At 45.6% G+C, this 23,270-nt stretch overlaps 1 protein-coding gene across 1 annotated transcript in view; it reads left to right on the top strand.

Moving 5' to 3' along the window:
- The window catches only part of LOC129702405 (sodium- and chloride-dependent neutral and basic amino acid transporter B(0+)-like), a 35,207-nt gene extending 16,433 nt beyond the window's left edge, over positions 1 to 18,774 (top strand). The window contains exons 7-13 of the mRNA XM_055644184.1: positions 886 to 1,026; positions 4,087 to 4,234; positions 11,914 to 12,032; positions 13,560 to 13,659; positions 16,739 to 16,848; positions 16,937 to 17,107; positions 17,962 to 18,774. Of these exons, the coding sequence (XP_055500159.1) occupies positions 886 to 1,026; positions 4,087 to 4,234; positions 11,914 to 12,032; positions 13,560 to 13,659; positions 16,739 to 16,848; positions 16,937 to 17,107; positions 17,962 to 18,117 (945 nt within the window). The 3' untranslated portion in view covers positions 18,118 to 18,774. The remainder of the gene's footprint in view (positions 1 to 885; positions 1,027 to 4,086; positions 4,235 to 11,913; positions 12,033 to 13,559; positions 13,660 to 16,738; positions 16,849 to 16,936; positions 17,108 to 17,961) is intronic.
- The last annotated feature ends 4,496 nt before the right edge of the window (positions 18,775 to 23,270 follow it).

Here is a 23,270-nt window from a genome sequence, read left to right as displayed (position 1 = left end):
AGACATTCATAATGTTTGTAATTTTAATTGAAACAAATATCTGACCCGTTCAAGGCAGAATGGTTCTCTTTACTGAGAGTACAACAGCATCTCCCCAAACCTTTGGTATGTGCCCTCATTCCAAACACTCGTCTTCGAATCTGTGACTCTGGATGAATTTCCAGTTTTGAAGGAGTCATGGTCAGGACTGGCCCAGGGTTTGGGCAGTTTCACGGCCTGGTTTCAGTACGGGAAACTGAGCTTTAAATGGTCAGGGGAAAGATGAAGAAACCTGATCTATATACCAGTTTCAATATATTCATTGCTAAACAGAGAGATAAATTAAGGAGAATGGTATTCTGTCATTTTCATTTGGCTAAATGGAGATATAAAGAACTGCAGTGACTGGTTTACAAAACAACCTACAAAATGCTGGAGTAACTGCGTCAGGCAGCACCTCTGGAGGACATGGAGAGGTAACGTTTGGAGTCAGGTCCCTTCTTCAGACTGAATTGTCTTCCATGTTGCCCTGTCCCATTCAGCTCCATACAATCTCTTATTTCGCCAACTGTATCCTCCCTGCTACCTAACTGCCAATACTGAGGTGGTAAAGATCACCAGTCTGAAGAAGGGTCCCGACATGAAAGGTCGCCTATCCATGTCCTCCAAAGATGCTGCTGACCCGCTGAGTTACTTCAGTACTTTGTATTTTTGTTGATTTGTTTTAAAGTGCCTTTCACGCAATAATTTCATCAAATTCATTATCTGCTCAACTACAGCTCTTCAAGTGAGTCCTTTAATTTGGTGTTAATTTTAACTTGTTAATTTAATTTTAATTTTAACTGGATTGAGTGGTGTCGATGTACAACAACATAGGACAATCTAACAATCCCTCTCCCTGACCAGGTGGTTTATTTCACTGCAACATTCCCGTACGTGGTTCTGGCCGTACTTCTGATCCGAGGACTGACCCTGGAGGGAGCCCGGAAAGGGATTGAATTCTACATTGGAAGTCAGTCGGACTTCTCAAAGCTAGCTGATGCTGAGGTAATCTCATCAGGAGGAACTCCATATGTTGGGTTCAATCAAATGCCTTTTTGTTTTGCTAAATTCCCTTGTGTGCTGAACAAATGATATTTAACATTTATATTACATTCCTGTTCACATTCTGGAAAAGCAATATCAATTTACATCTGTGAAACCAAAGTTAAAACTGAGACCTTGTCATCCTGACCATCCCAGTGTTTGAATGTAGGCAGAGGGTATCAGAGAGAGTCATAGAGTCATACATTGTGGAAATAGGCTCTTTGGCCCAATTTGTCCATGCCGACCAAGATGCTCCAAATAAGCTAGTCTAACCTGCTCACATTTGACCCATTTCCCTCCAAACCTAAACACAGCATTCACTCGATCAATTCCCTTCATGATTTTATTCACCTCTTTAACCACTTTGTGCACTCCAAGAAATGAAATCCTAGCCTGTCCAACCTTTCCCTGGGACATTGAAGTCTTGGCAACATCTTCGTAAATCTTCACTGTACTGAACATGATATTCCAAATACGGCCTTAGGTCTTTGTGTACAACTATAACATAATGTCCAAATATACTCTTGATGGACTTGACAACAAACAAACTTAAATTGTTGAAATTCTCCGTTCAGATTCTGTTTTGCTTTGCTTTGGTTATTTATTTATTTTATTTTCATTCTTATTTTATTATTCGGGGCGAGTGAAGTTCCCATAGTGCGTTCGGCTGAATGCACTACTCTGCAGAGCCCTCTTGTCCTGGGCAGAGCAATTCCCAAACCAAATTGTAATATTTCCGGACAAGATGCTTTCTACAGCCGCTGAGTAGAAGCACTGGAGGATCCTCGGAGACACTCTGAATTTCCTCAATTGCCTGAGGTGGTAAAGGCGCTGCCTTGCCTTACTCACGAGTGCTGAGGCGTGTGATGCCCATGTCATATCCTCAGAGATGTGGACTCCCAGATATTTAAAGCAGCTCACCCTATCCACAGTATTCCCATTTATCCTCAATGGAGTGTACGTCCTCGGATGATGTGCCCTCCTAAAGCCCATGATCAGCTCCTTCGTTTTCTTGATATTCAAGAGGAGGCTGTTAGCCTGACACCAGAGTGCCAGATCAGCCACCTCTTCCCGGTAGGCCTTCTCATCGTTGTCTGAGATCAGGCCCACCACCACAGTGTCATCAGCAAACTTGATTATTGAGTTGGAGCTGAACCTAGCCACACAGTCATGTGTGTACAGGGAGTACAATAGGGAGCTGAGAGGACGCAACCCTGGGGCGATCCTGTGCTCAGGGTGAGGGACTTTGACGTATTCCTTCCCATCTTGACTACCTGGGGCCTGGCGGTAAGAAAGTCCAGGGCCCAGGCACACAGGGAGGTGTTGAGCCCTAATTCCAGTAGCTTCTCGGCCAGTCTGGTGGGGACTATCGTGTTGAAGGCTGAACTGGTGTCTATGAACAGCATCCTCACGTAGCCCCCCTTCTGGCTGTCCAGATGGGAGAGAGTGGTGTGCAAAACCTGGGAGACCACTTCGTCCGTGGATCTGTTCGGACGGTATGCAAACTGCAACGGATCCATGTTGCGAGGGTGGAAGGCGCAGATGTGTTTCTTCACCAGCCTCTCAAAGCATTTCATGACTACCGAGGTAAGGGCCACCGGACGGTAGTCACTCGGACAGGCTGGGGAGGCATTTTTTGGTACCGGTACAATGATGGATTTTTTGAAGCAGGCAGGGACCATGGACTTGTCCAGGGAGACGTTGAATATTGTAGTGAGCACTGGAGCTAGCTGAGTAGCACAGGACTTGAGTACTCGCTCATCGGGGCCTGCAGCTTTCCTCGTGTTCACCCATGTCAGAGTCCTCCTCACGTCGTGCTCGGACAGCGAGAACATGTACACATTCCTCCCTTCAGCTCCGGTAGCCAGCCCGCTGGCAGTATTGTCGATAGTCGGCAGCCCTGGGGTGGTGTTGCCCCTCTCGAAACGAGCGTAAAAGGAGTTCAGGTCATCAGCTAGGGAGGTGCCGGCACTTGCGATGAGGGTGGGGTGCTCCAGTAGTTGGTTACAGTCCGTTGCCCCTGCCACAGGCGTCTGGTGTCCTGCTGCTCCATCTGTGACTCCATCTTGGCTCTGTACCTCCTTTTTGCATCCTTCACCACCCTTCGCAGACGGTAGGACTCTGCCTTGTAGACGTCCATGTTTCCTGATGCCAGGCTTGAGTTGTAGGTAGTGGTGCAAGCATTCAAGGCAACACGAACGGACCTGTCTACCCAGGGTTTTTGATTCGGAAAGGTGCTTACCCTACCGTGGGGACGATGTTGTCGGTTATTGTTGCGATGAAGTCCGTGACTGCTTCCATGTGCACATTTTATGTTTATTATTGTCATGTGTACAGAGGAAGAGTGAAAAGCTTCATTTTGCACGCCATCCAATCAAGTCAGGTAATACTATACCAAAATTCATTCATGCCAAACTCAAGTACAATAGGTAGGGAAGGGGAAGATACAGAGTGCAGAATATAGTTCCCAGCATTGTAGTGCACCAGTTCACTACTTCCTGTACATTGGCAGCATATGGGTGACACAGTGCCACAGTTGATAGATCAACTTCTTCACCACGCCAGAGAACCGTGTTTTAGCCAGACTTTGGATGTCGAATGTGTGGAGTTTGCACGTTCTTTCTCAGGGTGCTTCAGTTTCTTCCCAAACTCCAAAGATGCGTGGGTTTGTAGGGTAATTGCCCTCTGTAATTTGCCACCGGTGTGTAGGAAATGGATTAGGAAGTGGGATAATCTAGAAGTAGTGTGAACGGGTGATCAATGGTCGGCGTGAATTCATTGACTGAAGGGCCTGTTTACATGCTAAACAGTTTCTAAACTGAATGAAATCAAATTGAACAATGAATTACACATGGGAGACCAATGAAGTTTTATTAATAAATATCACCAGTCAAAAGAAGTAGCTCGAGCCGAAATGTCATCTATTCATGTACTTTGTGTCCAGGCTATGATCTTTTAAAGATAACTATCTCTGAATGATTTTACTACAGTGCTGTTTGCATCAATGTATGACTGAATCATTTCCATTGTATCCACTGTTCAGGTTTCGCTTTGGTTTTCATCGCCTACCCAGAGGCTCTTGCTCAGCTGCCGTGGGCTCCCCTATGGTCCACTTTGTTTTTCTTCATGCTGCTCACTCTAGGACTCGACACTCAGTTTGCAGCTGTAGGTGAGAGTTTTGTTACTTTATTCAACCCATCTCCTTCAGGTTTTACAAGATACAAGATACATTTATTTGTCACATGTACCAATTGGTACAGTGAAATGTGTGGTCGCCGTACAGCCACACGACCTAATAAAGAGCCCAGAACACGATAGTCTTTAACACAGACATCCCCACACAGCGGGATCAAAGTTTCCCACTGTGAGGGAATGCTCCAAAATTCAGTCATCCTCCTCTGTTGTCCTCCCGTGGTCGGGGGGGCTCCCAAACTGCCGCTGTCGCCGCTACGGGCGACCCGATGTTCAGGCCCGCTCACCGTAGTGACGGAAGTCCGACGTCGGAACTGGAGGAGATCCTCTGCGGCTTCGACATCCGAATCGGCTACCTCCTACCGGAGTCCACGGCCGTATTGGGCGGAGATTCAATGCTGGCGGCCCTCGGCAAAGTGCCCCAGGACTCGGCACCGGCAGCGTTGGAATCCAGCTGCTGGAGCTCTGGTCCGGACCCCGGCAGGAAACGTTGCTCCACTCCAGGTGGTAGGCCGAGAGAGGGGAGCGAGAACGTGACTCAGACAATCGCCAGGAAGTGACTGAGAAACAGTTTCCCCCTTACCTGTACACTGTGAATGGCTCGATTGTAATCTTGTAATCTTGTACTGCCATTCTGCTGACTGGTTAGCATGCAACAAAAGCTTTTCACTGTGGATGTGAATTATGTAAGGAAAGACATTCATGCCATAGTGGGAGTACAGAGAAGGTTCACCAGACTGATTCCTGGGATGTCAGGACTTTCATATGAAGAAAGACTGGATAGACTCAGTTTGTACTCGCTAGAATTTAGAAGATTGAGGGCGGATCTTATAGAAACTTACAAAATTCTTAAAGGGTTGGACAGGCATGATGCAGGAAGATTCTTCCCGATGTTGGGGAAGTCCAGAACAAGGGGTCACAGTTTAAGGATAAGGGGGAAATCTTTGAGGAAAACATTTTTCACACAGAGTGGTGAATCTCTGGAATTGTCTGCGAAGGTAGTTGAGGTCAGTTCATTGGCTATATTTAAGAGGGAGTTAGATGTGGCCCTTGTGGCTAAAGGGATCAGGGGGTATGGAGAGAAGGCAGGTACAGGATACTGAGTTGGATGATCAGCCATGATCATATTGAATGGCGGTGCAGGCTCGAAGGGCCGAATGGCCTACTCCTGCACCTATTTTCTATGTTTCTATGTCTATGTTTCTAAGCCGTCTGTGTGAAAAAGTTGCCCCTTAATAGATTCCTATTAAATCCCTCTCACCTTAAGCCCTTTTTGGAATGGAATGTGAGTGAGATTCATTCAGCTCCAATCCTACACTCTGGAAGTCTGACCTGTACTTCATCCTTGTGATAGTTTTCATGTTGCTTGAGCATGGGATGACCAAATGGCAATCTCTCCAAGGAATGTCCATTGATTCAGATTCAGATTCAGATTCAGATTCAATTGTAATTGTCATTGTCAGTGTACAGTGCAGAGACAACGAAATGCATTTAGCATCTCCCTGGAAGAGCGACATAGCAAATGATTTGAATAAATAATAATAAGATGAGCATTGTTGCTCATTCCTGGATAAACAGAATGGAGGACATAGATGATCCCTTGGAGGGAGGTCCCCTTGACTTTGGTGGGCTCTCCTTGTAACTCCTTCCCTCCCAGCCCACGCCTAGACCTAGTGTCAGACATCGCTCCATCTCCTCACCTGCTTGGGCTTCAGGTATGCACGGTTGGACAGTTAAGTCAAGAGAGTTTAATAGTGAGATTAAACGAGTACTTACCAGTGCGAAGTTTGATCTGTATTTTATGAGGAGTTACGATGAGGGATTACGTGAAGAACCCACCCAGTGCGCAGGCGCGGCATACTTCCAAGCAGCGGTGTGGAATCACAGGTAGACACAATATTTGAAGTAAAGATAGTAAAGATTAAAGAGACATCAGCTCGAGTTTGATCCATATACTGAGGGTGGGAGCGGAGGGCACGTAATCCCTCATCGTAACTCCTCATAAAATACAGATCAAACTTCGCACTGGTAAGTACTCGTTTAATCTCACTATTTTACTTCGGAGTCACGTGAGTGACTACGTGAAGACTTCAAAGGTCTGTGATTTCAAACCGTGTAACAGCTATATCACTCGCTGCCGAAGTTATCGAGGGAGGAAGTGGTATCTAAAGACCAACGAATCTGTTTGTTTTTTGAAAACAAAAATGTTTATTAAACAATAACAAAAATAGCTCCCTTGGGCTTAAATTATAAATTTGCAGTTTCTAAAATTTTCTCTGCAAACAAGTCTTTCTGCATCAGCGGTTTATGATAGAATATCCGGAACGTCGATTCCCTTGACCATCCTGCTGTGCTTAGGATGTGGTCTATGGGAACATCCATCCGTTCCGCCGCTGACGTAGATGCTGCCCTAATAGAATGGGATTTAAAAACATCAGTGTTAATCCCTGCAGCTTTCAGGACCTGTTTTAACCACCTAGATATAGTTTGGCTGGTTACCCGTCCAAAAGGCTTCTTGTGGCTGACCCATAAGGCTTTTTCACTCCCTCTAAGTGTATGGGTTGTGTCTACATAGTTGTATAAATGGGTCACTACACACAGCCTAGGTTCTGGAGGGTAGGCCCGGAAGATTAATGGCGAGTTGGACATACCTGGCCTGCTTTGTTTAACTAACCCCGGCATAGTGAATGTGATGCAGTCTGGGGTAGTTACCATGTTGTCCAGTCGTAGTTGATGTAGCGACTGGACCCTTTGTGCAGAGACGAGCGCCATTAGCATGAGGGTCTTGAGTGTGGATTGCTCTAGACTGAGGGATCCCACCGGTGGCCATCCTCTGAGGTGTGATAGCACGACACTTATATCCCATACATGGGTATACCTGGGTGTAGGGGGTTTGTTATTGTAAATCCCCTTGAGGAGTTTTATGACTAGCGGGTGGGACCCGATGCTATGGTGTCCTGTTGGCATGAGATAAGCAGACAGGGCACTTCGTGCTGCATTGACGGCACTGTAGCTCATCTTCTGGTCATGGTGTAAGTGGGCCAGGAACTCCAACACGTCCGTGATTGAGGCTGTCGTATACGACGTCCCTGCATCCAAGCAGTACTGCTCCCATTTCTTGATATATGTCAGGTACTGCTTCTTGGTTGAGTCTCGCAGGGATGCCGACATGGTGGTGATTGTTCTCTCTGATAACCCCAGTCCCTGGTAAGGCCTGGTTAAAACCTACAAACCAGGAGTTTTAAATTTTGATGGCATGGATGACTTATGCCGGATACTGGGTGAGTCAATAGTTGTGGGTGACTGTGAAAGACCATAGGTGACTCAACCACCATGTCGTGAAAGACTGGGAACCATGGTTGGGTAGGCCAGTCGGGTACGACCAAAATACCTGAAGCAGAGTCTGACTGTATTTTCTGGAGTACCCGGCTGATGAGGCAGAAGGGAGGGAAAGCATAGAAGAAGAAATTTCCCCAATCCAGCGTGAAGGCATCTACCGCTGCTGCCTCTGGGTCTGGTTCCCAAGCCACATACATGGGTAACTGGTGATTCAATCTAGACGCAAACAAATCTATATCTGGCGTTCCATATTGCTTAATAATTTTTGCAAATATTTTTGGATCTAACATCCATTCGATGTTATCATTGAATTTTCGTGACCTGGTGTCTGCCACTGTGTTTAGCTTACCTGGTAGATAGGCAGCTGATAGCCAAATATGTCTCTCGACACACCATTGCCAGATTATATTAGCCAATTTGTCGCATGATACTGATTTTATGCCACCCATGTGCTTGATGTAGGCCACCACCGTTGTATTGTCAATCATTAACCTAACATGCACGTGCTGCATATTGGATGAATATGCTTTTAGCCCATAAAAGGCGGCCAGCATTTCCAAATAATTTATGCCTAGTGAGTGTAGTAGCGATGTCTCTGAATTAGTCCATCTGCCACCTGTGCTGGATATAGAGTTAGTAGCTCCCCAGCCTAAAGCACTGGCATCCGTCGTGATGACTATGTTAGGATTGGTGACAAGAATGGGACTGTAACTGTGCCAAATATTTTCTGACCACCACTGAAGTTCTGATATGGCCTCAGTGGGTAAATACATTGTTCGGTCATAATGCCCCCTACTTTGATGTAGTGCATGTGTCCTTGCTCTTTGCAAATTTTGGTAATGCAAGGGTCCATATTGTGCAGCTGGAAATGCTGCTACAATACTCCCAATTACTCTGGCAACATGCCGGATCCTTGGTTGTGTATTTGCGATTAAATTGTTGCATGCTTGCGCTAATGCAACCTTTTTATCCCTTGGCAGAGTAACAGTCATGTGGATAGAATCGATGGTGAAGCCTAGATAGTCCATGTTAGTTGACGGCTTCAATATTGATTTATCTGGGTGTAGAACAAATCCCAATGTTTCAAGGAGTTGTTTAGTAGCTGAAACTGCTGCGACAGCTAGTTCCTTGGTTCTCCCCATTATGAGAATGTCGTCCAGATAAGCCATGACTAGGTATTTTTGTTCTCTTAATATTTTCATGGCTACTTTAAGAATTTTGGTAAATAATCTGGGAGCTGTCGTTAAACCATTGGGCAGTGCTCTATACTGCCATAGTTGCCCCATCCAGATAAATTTCAGGTATCTAAAATGATCCTTGTGAATGGGTACTAAATAGTAAGCATCTTTGATGTCTATGCTTGCCATGAAGTATCCCTTGGAGATCAGTTGTCTGGCAGTGACAAATGTCCCCATTTTGAAATGTTGATACTCAACAGATTGATTTAGTGATGTTAGGTCAATGATGATGCGACATCCACCATCTTTTTTGGTTTTAATAAATATATTTGATACAAATTCCAATGGCTCATGTCTGGTCCTTTCAATGACTCCTTTAGACATGAGCCTGTCTAGTTCAGCCTGTCCTTCCTCCTTCTCTAGTTCATTGGGAAGGAATACCCTTTGGGGTATATGCTGAACCGGCGGTATTATGCCTGTTTTAAATTCAATTTTGTATCCACTAATACTGTTGAGTATGTATTTGTTGTTAGTGATAGTACACCAAACATGTTTAAAGAAACGTAAACGCCCTCCTGTTAGTAAAACACCCTTAGTTTGTGTATGTTGACAGGAACCAGACCCACCTACCTCCATGTTCATTTTTGGGAGCGTCTCCGTTGGTGGGTTTGGCTCGAGGGCGTTCTTGTTGGTGCTGTCACGGGGCGGCGTATCTTCCCACGGCTCCGCTCTGGGCCCCTCTCTAAAAAAGAGCTGTGGGGGTAGTGAGGAGCGGTCGCCAGGCTTTCACCAGTCCGGTATCTGCTGGTGGATGCCGAGGGGTGCTGCCAACTGGGTGTCTTCGCCCTGCTCGGCGCTGGTCCTGCCCTCATGAGGCCTACAGGTTTGGCAGCCTCTTCAAGTTCTTTCAGCCTTTTTCCCAGGTCAGCCCCAAATAGCAGTGCCTCTTTCTCTGGCGCTGGAGCTTTGCAAAGCCCCGCATATTTGGGGTTGAGGGCAGGCCTGATGTTTTCCCGCCTCAAGTTATTCATCTCAAAGTGGGTGTTGCACATCAGAGCTAGGACATCCTGTTGGGGTGTAGTGAGGTCCGTGTTCTCTGCGGACCGAGCAAAGGCGGTGATGGCTGCGGTATGGAGCTTCAGGATGCGCTGCATCTTCAGCTCTTGGCTCCTTATGTGTTGGCCTAGCTGGCTCCATATCTGGCCATTGACGGTCTTGACCCGCAGCGCCTCACAGTTCTCGGGTGCCGTGTACGTCTCGAGAGCCTCCTGGAGTACTTTCTCCTGGAGAGGCTTGTTGGAGAGCCGGTTTATGCTTGCCGCCATTTTTGGGCTCAGCATTCTCCCGGCCCTCGGGGGCGCCGCATATCTGTTGACCACACCCAGCAGCTCTTCTTCCTCCTGCTCCCCTGGCATACTTGTGCAGTCGTCCGCCTGCCCCTGCGATAAGCCAGCCCAGTCCTGGCCTCCCTTGCTGACCTCAAACAAGGAGGGAGCAGAGGGGTGAGGTGACGGTTTGGAGGAGGCCTCAGCCCGTCCTCCCTGGAGATGCTTTGCCTGCATCTCCTGCTCGAGCATTTGCTCGAGGAGCTGCCTCATGCAGCTTAAGCGGCTGTCTCCCCGTTTAGCCGGTGGAGAATGTTCCCATTCCTCCGACGAGTCGGAGACCACCGGCCGGTCCGTTTTACGGGTGGATTTCCTCCCTGTGCGAGGTGTTGAAGTCGGCAGCACAGGGAGCAGCTCGGGGTCGGGTGTACGGGAGCGCTCAAATTGCTCCTCCGCCGCCAGTGGCTGCCGCCCAGATGTCGACCCTTCCTCGGGGGGAGTTGGGCAGGCAGTCCATTTAGTTGGTCGCTTGCGGGTAGCCATGCTAGCGACTTCTCTGCAATACAAAAGACTCACTTACCTGAGGTCTTGTCTTTATCCTGCAGCTGGAGAGCCTGGCTCCAGCTGCCGCCGCTGTTGCCAAGAGAGCCTATAGTTCATAGTGTCATTTGTGTTTTGTAGTGTTCCATGATCTGGTAGTTGTTGAGGAGAAGCTGTTCCTCCACCAAGTCACTCACGTGACTCCGAAGTAAAATTGCCATATGTACCGGCAACGGGACAATGCAATTCTTACTTGTAGCCGCATAACAGGCCAGTAAAGCACAATAAACACAATACCCACGGATAACATAAAATAAACAAAAATATTCAATAAATTAATAACAGGGGAAAAAGCTATCCCTCCTGCAAACCACTAGAGCCTACTGCAGTGTTCGACTGTGTGTTTCTAATAGGTTGACAGCTTCAGTTATGAACTGAACTTGGTGTGTCAGCAACTCAGCGGATCATGCGGCATCTGTGGAGTGAATGAACAGACAAAGTTTCTGGTCCGGATACATCTACAGGTGACATTTCCGGTCGGGACCCTTCTTTGTGTCACCTGCAGATGGCTGTCAATCTGAAACGCCACCTGGCCATTCCTTCCATAGATGCTGCCTGATCGTTGAGTTACTCCAGTACTTTGTGTCTATTGAAGATTCCAGCATTTACAGTAATGAACAATGCAGATAAATGTCATTTTGGCACCTGTGGCTGCTGTATGTTATCTCAGTGATTATGAGTCTGTCTGTTTGAGTTTTAATTCAATGCCCTGATCTATTTCCCAAAACACTACATTTCACTGCCTGAGCCCTGTACCTGTTGTATTGTGTCCCAGGATAATAATTGTGTAGTCTGTGGCTTTTAAAAAAATGTTTGCCACAACTAACGTAACCAGATTGGGACTAATCGCACATCCATGTCTGGTTCCAGGGTGTTGAAAAATTAAACATACTTGAAAATATCAAGTACTAGAGAGCAAAGATTTAAGGTGAGAGGGACAAAGTTTAAAGGAGTGCGGGGCGTCTTTTTACACAGAGGGTGATGGATGTCTGGAACGCACTGTAAAGGCTGGTGATGGAGGCAGATACGATAGTGGCATTTAAGAAACTTTCAGAAATACACATGGATATGCAAGGAATGGAGGGATATGAATCATATGCAGGGAAATAAAAGTTGGTCACGTCATCATGTTCGATCTTTCCTGTGCAGCACTAGTTTACATTGTATTTTCTATGTTCTATTAAATCAACTTATTTCAAATTTTCTTTTAACAGAAATAATTATAACAAACCTAGTGGACCAGTTCCCCAAGCTGCTGCAATCAAAGCGTTTTTATCTGACCGCTGGAGTTTGCTCCCTGATTTATTTTCTTGGTCTTGTGTTTGTAACAGAGGTATGGTGCCCTTTTGTATATTTCCATGTGTCCTGCTCGTTATAACCCCATGAAGTCAGACATTTGAGTAAGGAATAAAGAAGGATCTATTCAAGTGAACAGATTGTGTTTCCAATTGCTTGATGTTGAACCATGATGATGAAACACTGACTGACCTCTCATAGAGAGGGAGATCTGAAAAGGTCACCTATTCATGTTCTCCAGACATACTGCCTGACTCGCTGACTTACTCCAGCACATTGTGTCTTTTTTTGAACTCTCAGGAAGTCTGCTTGAATGATGAAACTCAGCCTACACCTTATTCTCATTTCCTGGAGTGATGAATTAGATTCACAGGGTCATACTTCTCTGCCCAGACTGTGAATGTCCGTTGATAGATTCTCTTCCTTGGATGGCCACAATAGTCTGAGAGATACCTGCTCAGGGCTTGCTCACACTATGGATTAGTGCTTTTGTGTCACACTCCCCTCGAGTGACAACTTCACCAGGAACTTCCGTGAGCACACCATAGGCAATGGTTTATGACTGGGAATGTCAAACCAGGCACTGAAGATGACTCAGGCAAGTTGGGCCTCGTGGGGAGAAGGTACAATAGCAGCCAGGAGCAGACAGGCACCCTATCCTGAGGGAGTTTTTGAATATACAGGATCCTCACCAATGTCTAACAGGCTCTGCTTCTGTGAACTGTAGGACTTGTAGTCTAGTGGCATTTCTCAGTTTAGTTTAGTTTAGAGATACTTCATGGAAACAGGCCTATGGCCCACCAAGTCCATGCTAACCGTCGACCACCTGTTCACACTAGTTCTATGTTATCCCACTTTCTCATCTACTCCCCCTCCGAACCAGAGGCTATTATCAAAGACCAATTAACCAACAAAACCGCATGTCGTTGGCATGTGAGAGCTCACCACAGCACCCGGAGAACACCGGAGCATCCAGTGGAAACTCCTGGTCACGGAGAATGTCAGGACCCGAGCTCAGGACCCGGGTGCCCACGTCTTTTAAATATTGTTATTGAACCTGCCTCAACTACCTTCTCTAGCAGTTCATACCATATACCCACCATCCTCTGAGTGTAAAATTGCTCTTCAGATTCCAATTAAATCTTTCCCCTCTCAGCTTAAACCTATGTCCTCTGGTTCTTGATTTCCCAATCCTGGGTAAAAGACTCTTTGCATTCATCCTTTCAATTCCTCCTCATGATTGTATACACCTCGATATGATCACCCCTCAGCCCTCTAAAATTCTGAAGTGGTTCTGGAATACCCAATCAAGATTGAAATCATATTCTGACCAATTCAACCCATGCAATACAAATAATTTCCCAATTCATCATCTTTACATCCAACTCCCAACTTAAAATGTTACCTATCCATGTTCACCTGAGATGCTGCCTGGCCCATTGAGTTATTCCAGCATTTTGTGTCTGCTCACAGATTGTGTCACATTTCTCATTTACTATTTGCCTTGCATTTTGAAAGTTGAAAGTTTGTTTTTTATAAAGGACTACTTTCCTTTTAATGTTAGGCTGGAATTTACTGGATAAACTTAATTGATTATTTCTGCACTGGATGGATTCTCATTATAGTAGCTCTGTTGGAACTCATCGGTCTAAGCTGGATTTATGGTAAGTATGGTGTTTAATTTAGGTATTTTTAGTTTTAAAGATACAACATGGAAAATGGCCCTTGGCCCATCGAGTCCACCACAACCCATCAATCACTCATTCACTTGAGTTCTCTGTTATCCCTCCTTTGCATCGGCTCCCTGTACATTAGGGGCAATTTACAGAGGATCACTTAGCTGACCAACCCACATATCTTTGGGATTTGGAAGGAAACGGAAGCACCCAATGAAAATCCGCGTGGTCACAGAGAGAACATGCAAACTCCACACAGACACCACTAAAACCCCGGTAAGGCAGTGACACTACCATGTACCACAGTGCTGAATGAGGCAATTAAACTAATTAACTAAACCAATTTGCTAAGAACACATTGTTAGAAGGAAAAATAAATGGATTGGGTGATCTGATACATATATCCTCTTACCTAAAGACTGATGGTAAGGAAATAACTCTCCTCTATTGCTAGTCTTTTACCCCTCATTATGCCAAAGCCATTGTGAGACAGACCAAGGTATCTGCATCTAAAGAATGGTCCTGACCAGCAAAGTCAACGGTCTATGTCCCACACAGAAGCCACTATGGTGGAGAGAATGAATGATAGGGGGCAAGCAAGAGTGCTACTCTGTCCCCAATGGTGCTGAGCTTCCTCAGATTTGTTGGTGCTTTACACATTGAGGCAAGAGGTGAGAGTTTGATCACATTCCTGGTGTATGCTTTGCAGATAGTAGCTCATCCTCTGAGCTGCTCCAAGTAAAACACAGTGTTGGAATAGCTCAGCGGGCCAGGCAATGGAGGAAATGCATAGGGGATGTTTTGGGTCGGGACCCTTCTTCAGATGTCCTGGATAGATGTTGCCTGACTTGCTGAGTTCCTCCAAAACGGTATGTTTTACTCAAGATTCCAGCATCTGCAATTCCTTGTCAAAAACTTGTCCCTATCCAAGACATTACTTCTTCTCCCAATGATGGGTAGAAGGTACAGATCCTTGAAAGCGCACACCACCAGACTCAGGAACAGTTTCTTCCCCTTTGTTATCAGGCTTCTGAATGGTTCTTCCATAAGCTTGGGCACTGTTCAATTCACCTCTACCCTATTACAAACATTGGACTTTACCTCTGGAACAGGTGCACTACAATGCTGAGAACTATATTCTGCACTCTGTATCTCCCCCTTTGCTCTACCTATTGTTCTTGTGTTTGGCTTGATTGTCTTTATGTATAGTATTATCTGATTTGATTGGATAGCATGCCAAAAAGCTTTTCTCTGTACCTCGGTACATGTGACAATAATAAACCTAAGAGGTCTGTCTCTGATTTGAATTCCTGGGAACATTGTACTAATGACTTTAGTGACTTGTCCAAGAAAAGACCTCTTGTTTCCTACATCGCCTGTGTTGTCATTTGACCAACTCACCCTTCCCTCCACTCAAGGTCTTTCAGAAAGCCTTCGATGAGGTCCCACACAGGAGATTAGTAGGCAAAATTAGAGCACATGGTATTGGGGTAGGGTATTGACATGGATAGAAAATTGGTTAGCAGACAGGAAACAAAGAGTAAGGATTAACGGGACACTTTCAGAATGGCAGGGAGTGACTAATACGGTGCTGCAAGGCTCGTGCTGGGGCCGCAGCTATTTACTATATACATTAATGATTTAGATCAAGGAATTAAAAGTAACATTAGCAAATTTGTAATGACACAAAGCTGGATGGCAGTGTGAACTGTGAAGAGGATGCTATGAGGATGCAGAGTGATTTGGACAGGTTGGGTGAGTGGGCAGATGCATGGCAGATACAGTATAATGTGGATAAATGCGAGGTTATCCGCTTTGGAGGCAAGAACGGGAAGGCAGATTATTATCTGAATGGTGTCAGATTAGGAAAAGGAGAAGTACAACGAGACCTGGGTGTCCTAGTACATCAGTCACTGAAAGTAAACATACAGGTACAACAGGCAGTGAAGAAAGCTAATAGTATGTTGGCCTTCATAACAAGAGGAGTTGAGTATATGAGCAAAGAGGTCCTTCTGCAGTTGTACAGGGCCCCGGTGAGATCACACCTAGAGTATTGTGTGCAGTTTTGGTCTCCTAATTCGAGGAAAGGCATTGAGGAAGAGCAGCATAGGCACACAAGGTTAATTCCTAGGATGGTGGGACTGTCATATGATGAAAGAATGGAGCGCCTCGGCTTGTATTCACTGGAATTTAGATGAATGTGAGTGAATCTTATAGAAAGATATAAAATTATTAAAGGATTAGACAAGCGAGATGCAGGACACATGTTCCCGATATTGGGGGAGTCCAGAACCAGGGAACAAAGTTTAAGAATAAGGGGTAGGCCATTTAGAAGTAAGGTGAGGAAAAACTTTTTCACACAAGAGTTGTGAATTTGTGGAATTTTCTGTCTCAGAAGGCAGTGGGAGCCGATTCACTGGATGCATTCAAAAGCATATTGGATGGAGCTCTTAGGGCTACTGGAATCAAGGGGTATGGGGAGAAGGCAGGAACGGTGTACTGATTGTGGATGATCAGCCATGATCACATTGAATGATGATGCTGGCTCAAAGGGCTGAATGGCCTACTCCTGAACCTATTGTCTATGTATCTATGTAAGGTGATGGGAGAAATATTTAATAGGAACATGAGAGGTAGCTTTTTCACTCAGATGGTCGTGAGTACATGGATTAAGCTACCAGAAGAAGTAATTGAGGCAGGTGCTATAACAACACTTAATAGACATTTGGACAGGAGCATGGGTAGGAAATGTTTAGAGGGATATGGGCCAGACACGGGCAGATGGGACCAGTATAGACGGGGTATCTTGATCAGCCAGGAAACCTTTGGTCAAATGTCCTATTTCATGCTGTATGACTCAATTACTTTATTTTGCTCAGTTCCTTCAAACTACTGTGATCTTCAGTGTGACCAGTGTGGGAGTTGTCACCTCCAGGTACTGTGAGTCTGGGGATCACCACTAGCTTCTCAAGGGCTGTCAGGGATGGACTTTAAATACTGACCTGCCAGCAGTGTGAGAGGGGACATAACATGTGATTGAGTATCTCTGCTTTCCTGCTGTCCACAGGGGTAAACAGATTCATCAAGGACATTGAGATGATGATTGGGGAGAGGAGCTGGCTGTTCTGGCTGTGGTGGAAAGTGTGCTGGTGTTTTATCTCGCCGTGTTTGCTGGTGGTAAGGCCACATCTTCTAACGATTTGAAATTGAAAATAATTGAACCAGAATAATTTTCTGATCTGTTCTGTAAAATCATTTAAAACAGGTAATCTTAGCCTGGTCTTTGGCGACATTTACCCAACCAACATTCGGACATGTTCAGTACCCCATTTGGGCAGTAGCACTCGGCTGGTGTATGATCATCTTCTGCATTATGTGGATCCCTATCATTGCCATCGTGAGAGTTTTCCAAGCTGAGGGCTCCACATTGTATCAGGTGAGGAAACACCTTGACATCTTTCATAGAATAAATCCATGACATGAGGCTGAAGTTGATGTTAATTCAGAAGATTGGACAGTAAGGATTCACCATGTGGAGTTATTGGATCTAGGTATGGATAGCAGTTGGAAAATGTGGAAGTTGTATCAGGATTGTTGGGGATTGAGTAGTATTTCCACTTATTCCACGCATTTGGAGTATTGTCTTCAGTTTTGGTCCATGGCCATTGGCTACAGGAAGGATGTCATTAAGGTGGAAAGAGTTTAGAGAAGATGTACAACATTGTTGCCAGGATTTGGGCACCTGAGCTGGAGGGCAAAGTTGGGCAGGCTAGGACTTCATTCCTGGAGCACAGGAGGCTGAGGGATGATCTTTTAGAGGTGTATAAAACCACAAAGGGAATAGATGGGGAATACACAGCATCTTTTATCCAAAAGAACCAAAGGGTTTAGATTTGAAGTGAGAGGGGGCAAGATTTAATAGGAAAAGGGCAAAGTTTTCTGTGTGATGGGTAGATTGGAATGACAGGCAAGAGGAGGTAGTTGAGCCAGGTGTGAGCCATTTGAAAGTGTGAGTAATAGGAAGATGTTGGGCAGGCTACGACTTTACTTCTTGTAGTGCAAGAGGCTGAGGGGTGAATTTATAGAGGTGTATAAAATCATGACAGGGATAGATTGAATGGCACTTTGAAGCTGTGAGGCATCAACTCTACCTCTTGCAAAAACTGCCATATTGGAGTTTGCACAGAGGACTATTTTGGAAACACAATTAGAATCAGGGGCATTATCTTGTATGGAATAGTAAGAAAACAACACCCAAAAATATGAACCTTTTCACTTTCCTTTCCACAGAAGCTTTCTACTGCTTGTTCATCAGCTCCAGATTGGGGTCCATACTTGGAAAAGCACAGAGATGAACGGTACAGGAACAAGACAAAATCAACTGAAGTTTCTAACCAACTGCTTGTTTTTCCAACTGAGATTGGAACATTTAAGGAAGTTTCTTAAACTTTTAAGCCATGGCTTGAGGTCTGTAGTTAATCTGTAACCTCAGTGGGTGTTCCTTGGAACAGCCAGCAACTTGCTGAAACACACAAGGGCATTGATCTTGGTTGGGCTGGGTTGAGGGGAGATTACTGAGCATCAGAGTTACTACACCGTGACCATTTGTACACATCCCTCATGACTCCTGGGGTGAATATACGAGATTCCAATCATTTAGTTTAGAGATACAGCGCGGAAACAGGCCCTTTCGGCCCACCGAGTCTGCACCGACCAGCAGTCCGCACACATTAACACTATCCTATACCCACTAGGGACAATTTTTACATTTACCAAGCCAATTAATCTACATACCTGTACGTCTTTGGAGTGTGGGAGGGAACCGATGGTCTTGGTGAAAACGCACGCAGGTCATGGGGAGAACGTACAAACTCCATACAGACAGCACCTGTAGTCAGGATTGAACCCGGATCTCCGATGCTGCATTCGCTGTAAGGCAGCAACTCGACCGCTGTGCCACCGTACCGCCACATTGATGTCACTGTGTCCCATCAGGGGGACCAAGATGCCCATCTACGGTAGTTCCACCTGCCCACATTTCGTCCATATCCTTCTGAAACTTTCCTATCCACCTACCTTTCCAAATCAATATTACTAAAACTCTTCCTTGTGTGTGTGTGTGTGTGTGTGTGTGTGTGTGTGTGTGTGTGTGTGTGTGTGTGTGTGTGTGTGTGTGTGTGTGTGTGTGTGTGTGTGTGTGTGTGTGGGTGTGTGTGTGTGTGTGTGTGTGTGTGTGTGTGTGTGGGTGTGTGGGTGAGGTTGTGTGCGTGTGTGTGTGTGTGGATGTATCTGTGTGTGTGTGTGTGTGTGCGCAGTGTTAGTGTGTGTGTGTGTGTGGATGTATCTGTGTGTGTGTGCGTGTGTGCGTGTGTGCGTGTGTGTGTGTTATCGGGGCACACTCTGGTTAATTCTTATTTTCTTCCAAACACTAGACCACAGCCTTCCGATTTTCACACATCCTACTCACAGTTTTACCCTGGAGGCGATAAATAACTTCCCGTGGCATTACCACATATATTTCTGAACTTTTTGAACCCTGAAAATTTTTAAAACCGCACAAACTCGCCCCTTTTGAGAAAGAAAAATCCGACTGACGTCAAATTGTACTCGCAAGGCAGGACGGGACACTCCGGGAGGGATGGGGCACTCCAGTGCTCCCAGCGAACGAGGAGTGGACGCGGCTACCAGCCGCCCAGTGCCCTGTGGCCGCCCAGTGCCTGGTGGGGGGGTTGCTGCCGCCGGGTCAGGGACGGTGATGTCGGAATCTGCACTGGAGCCCAGGCGGCGGCCGAGCTGACGGCTGGAGGCTGCCACTGGAACCAAGGCCTAGCCTGGTTCTACGGTCAGGGCTGCATCGAGTACGAGAACCAGGCCGAGTTCCAGGCCCTGGCACTGCTCTATCAACTGGGTAGGTCCTGGGGCAGAGAATGGGAGTGAGGAGAGGATGATGAAGGAAATGAGGAGGAGGGAGATGGGGTAGGCTCTCCACCCCCTTCCCTCTCTACCCACCTCCCCCTCACTCTACCCTCCCTGTGTCGGAGTGGATAAGAAAGTGGGACAAATAGAAGTAGAGAACGGGCAATCAATTGTCGGTGTGGTCTGACATGGAAGATATTCCGGAGTACAGAAGCTTTCATTTTCATCGATGCAGTTCAGGTTCCACAGTAAAAAAAATCAAAACCAAATATGTAGGAATGACAAGGTTTGGAATGTTAAAGGTGAGATTGTGGGAGCCCCTGAGTGCTGAGGGATACAGAAATGAGAGGCCCTGAAAGATGAGACTGGGAAAGCCACTGAGCTGTTACGTGCAAGAGGATAAGGGCCTGAGAGATGAAAGTACCGACTAGCCTGTTGCCCGATTATCTCCGAGACAATGTGGAACATTCTGTAGGAATGGGCCTGAGCTATAGGGAGAGGTTAGACAGGCTACAAAGTGACATCACAGGTAGATAGGGTGGTAGAGAAGGCTTTTGGTACATTGGCCTTTGTCAGTCAATGATGAAGGCCAATGGAGCACAGGAGGCTGAGGGATGATCTTAGAGAGGTGTATAAAATCATGACAGGAATAGATTGGGAGAGATTTTTTTTACCTTGGGTAGTGGAATCAGGAACCAGAAGAGATGGGTTTAAGGTGAGAAGCCCATTCCTTCTCTCCAGAGATGCTGCCAGTCTCGCTGAGTTACTCCACAATTTTGTGTCTAAGATTTAAGAGGAACCTGAGTGACACCTGTCTCATACAAAGGGTGGGGACATACGGCATGAGCTGCCAGAAAGGGTAATTGAGGCAAGTACAATAACCATTTAAAAGCGTGAGTTACTGGGAGACGTTGGGTAGAATAGGACTGCCTGTATGGAAGTTACATGTCTACCCTGTGACTGCTCCAGTTACATCTCACATCTCAATGACGTGTGGATTTGTAGGTTGATTGGCCTCTGTAAAATGCCCCTGATATGTGGGAGTGGATAAGAAAGTGGGATAAATAGTAGTAAACGAGCCATCAATTGTCGGTGTGGTCTCAGTGGGCCGAAGGGTCTGTTTCCATGCTGTATATATACAAAATAAAGTAAAATAAACCTTAACAAACTAAAAGCAAAACAAACCATAATAAGTCACACCAAACCAAACCAAATAGCAAGACCTGCAATACAATTTGCCCAACAACTAGCCACTATAACACAGCAGAGACAGGGAAGGATGTGGAAGTACTGTTTGTCTCACATTGAAGCTGTGTGGTGAAAGGACTTTAAGAACATCTTTACCACACATGATCAAATATAACACTATTATGTAATGTACAATTTATTTGTTTCCTTCTTCTGAATGCACAGTATTCCACCGTGTGGCTCCAACAAAGGCTGCCTCGTTAACAGTCTGTCTGTCCTTTCTTCTATATTGTATGTTTGTATGTGTTAAATGTATGTTTTTAGTGTTCTTTAGCTTGTTTTATGTGGGGGGTGGGAAGGAAGAAGTTGGGGGAAACCTTTTCTAATCTCTTATCTCGACGGAGATGTGATTTTTTTTTTTTCCGTATCGTATCTCCGTACGCACTGCAGCCTAACATCGAGGAGTTGGTGGCCTTTGTTGGAGACCGACTTTGGGGAGCTCCATCATCACGGAGCTCGCGATCCCTGTTGGGATCGACTTTGGGGCTCCACCGCGGGTGCCTGCGCACTTTAACATCATGAAGCTCGCAGACTCTGGTCAGTCACCAACTTCGATCACCCCGATACGGGAGCTTCGACCGCCGGCTGCGGGAGATTCAATCACCCCGACTGCGGATGGTCCGACTGCCCCGACCGTGGGAGCATAAAGAAGAAGAAGATTGGACTTTATTGTCTTCCATCACAGTGAGGAATTTGGGGATCCGCTGTGATGGATGTTTCTATTAACTGTTATGTAGTTGTGTGTTATGAGTTACAAGCTCATAACAGACTGAAAGTGGTAACACTAGCAGAAAGAATGGTGAAGAAGGCATATGGTATGGGCTAGGGAATTGCGTATAAGAGTCAGGAAGTCGTGATGCAGCTTTAAAGGACATTGGTTAGGCCGCCTTTGATGTCTTGTGTGTAGTTCTGGTCACCACATTACAGGAAGGCTGTAGAGGCTTTGGGAAGAGTGCAGAGGAGGTTTACCAGAATGAGCCCAAGGTTAGCTTTAGGGAGAGATTGGCCAGACTTGGATTGTTTTCTCTGGAATGGCGGAGGTTAAGGGGAGACATGATAGAAGTATAATAGCATTAATGACCTGGAGGTAGGAACTATGTGTAAAGTTTCTAATGTAAAGGAAATATTTTTTGCACTGAAAATGGCAACATATGCTTACTCGTATGTGGGGCAACTTTTTCACATGTAGGGTGGTGGGTATATGGTACGAGCTGCCAGTGGAAGTGGTTGAAACACCCCTCACCCGTTCCCTCAATGCAAGATTCCACCACTCAATCGTTCCCCCAACACAAGCCGCTCCTCCTCTTCACCCTCCTGTTAAAGTTCAATTACGTATCACAGACAAGTCAAACACAAAGTAAAGCAAGATACTTTTATTCGCTAGCGGGAGTGTGCTGGAAGCACCTTAGCTTCTCTGTCACACATTCTCCGAACAAAGAAAAGTTAGTACAGCTATAGTCATTTCTTATCAATAAACACACCCAAGTCTGATATAGCATGATTGAAAGATTCTGTAGCCTTTCAGGAAATAAGGAAGGCTAGACCCATATCAAGCTAACCCAATAACAAGTTATTAGTAAACTTTGCAATGTCAGCAGTATTCTTCAAACTTGGCTCAGACATCTGCACATGTTTTTTGCTGTATGCATTCATTTTAGCTTCTTGACCAATTGTTTAGACAAAGAAGGACAGTCAACTCCATTTTGTGTCAAGGTTAGCATAGATTCATTATTATCTGCAGTTATGTGCCCTGTCCTTGATTCTAGAAATGTATTGCATAAAATGTGTCCCGTCCTGCCTTGCGAATGCATTGTGACGTCACTGGGGATTTTTTTCCGAAATGAGTGTTTTTAAAACTTTAAACTATTATTAAGTTCGGAAATATAGGTGGGAATGCCTCGGGAAGATGATTATCGTCTCGACGGGAAAATGTGAGTAGGATATGTGAAAATGGGAAGGCTGTGGCCTAGCATTTGGAAGATGGTAGGAAAAGTAGATTGACACATTGTCAGCACAAGCACAAACAATAGGAAGAGTTTTAATATTATAGAGATATACAAGCACACCCAAGACTTGTTGCGCCTCCTCTTATCCTAATCTGACACCAATCAGATAATAATCTGCCTTCCTGTTCTTGCCACCAAAGTGGATAACCTAACATTTATCCACATTATACTGCATCTGCCATGCATCTGCCCACTCACAACCTATCCAAATCACGCTGCAGCCTCATAGCATCCTAATCGCAGCTCACATTGCCACCCAGCTTTGTGTATTCCGCAAACTTGGAGATGTCACATTTAATTCCCTTGTCTAAATCGTTAATATATATTGTAAATAACTGGGGTCCCAACAACAGGCCTTGCGGCACCCCACTAGTCACTGCCTGCCATTCTTCGACCCTCCATGTCCATGTCGACCATCGATCACCCGTA

The sequence above is a fragment of the Leucoraja erinacea genome, chromosome 12 (assembly GCF_028641065.1).
Source record: "Leucoraja erinacea ecotype New England chromosome 12, Leri_hhj_1, whole genome shotgun sequence".
NCBI lineage: Eukaryota > Metazoa > Chordata > Chondrichthyes > Rajiformes > Rajidae > Leucoraja > Leucoraja erinaceus.
This window is presented reverse-complemented; position numbering and strand designations above follow the sequence as displayed.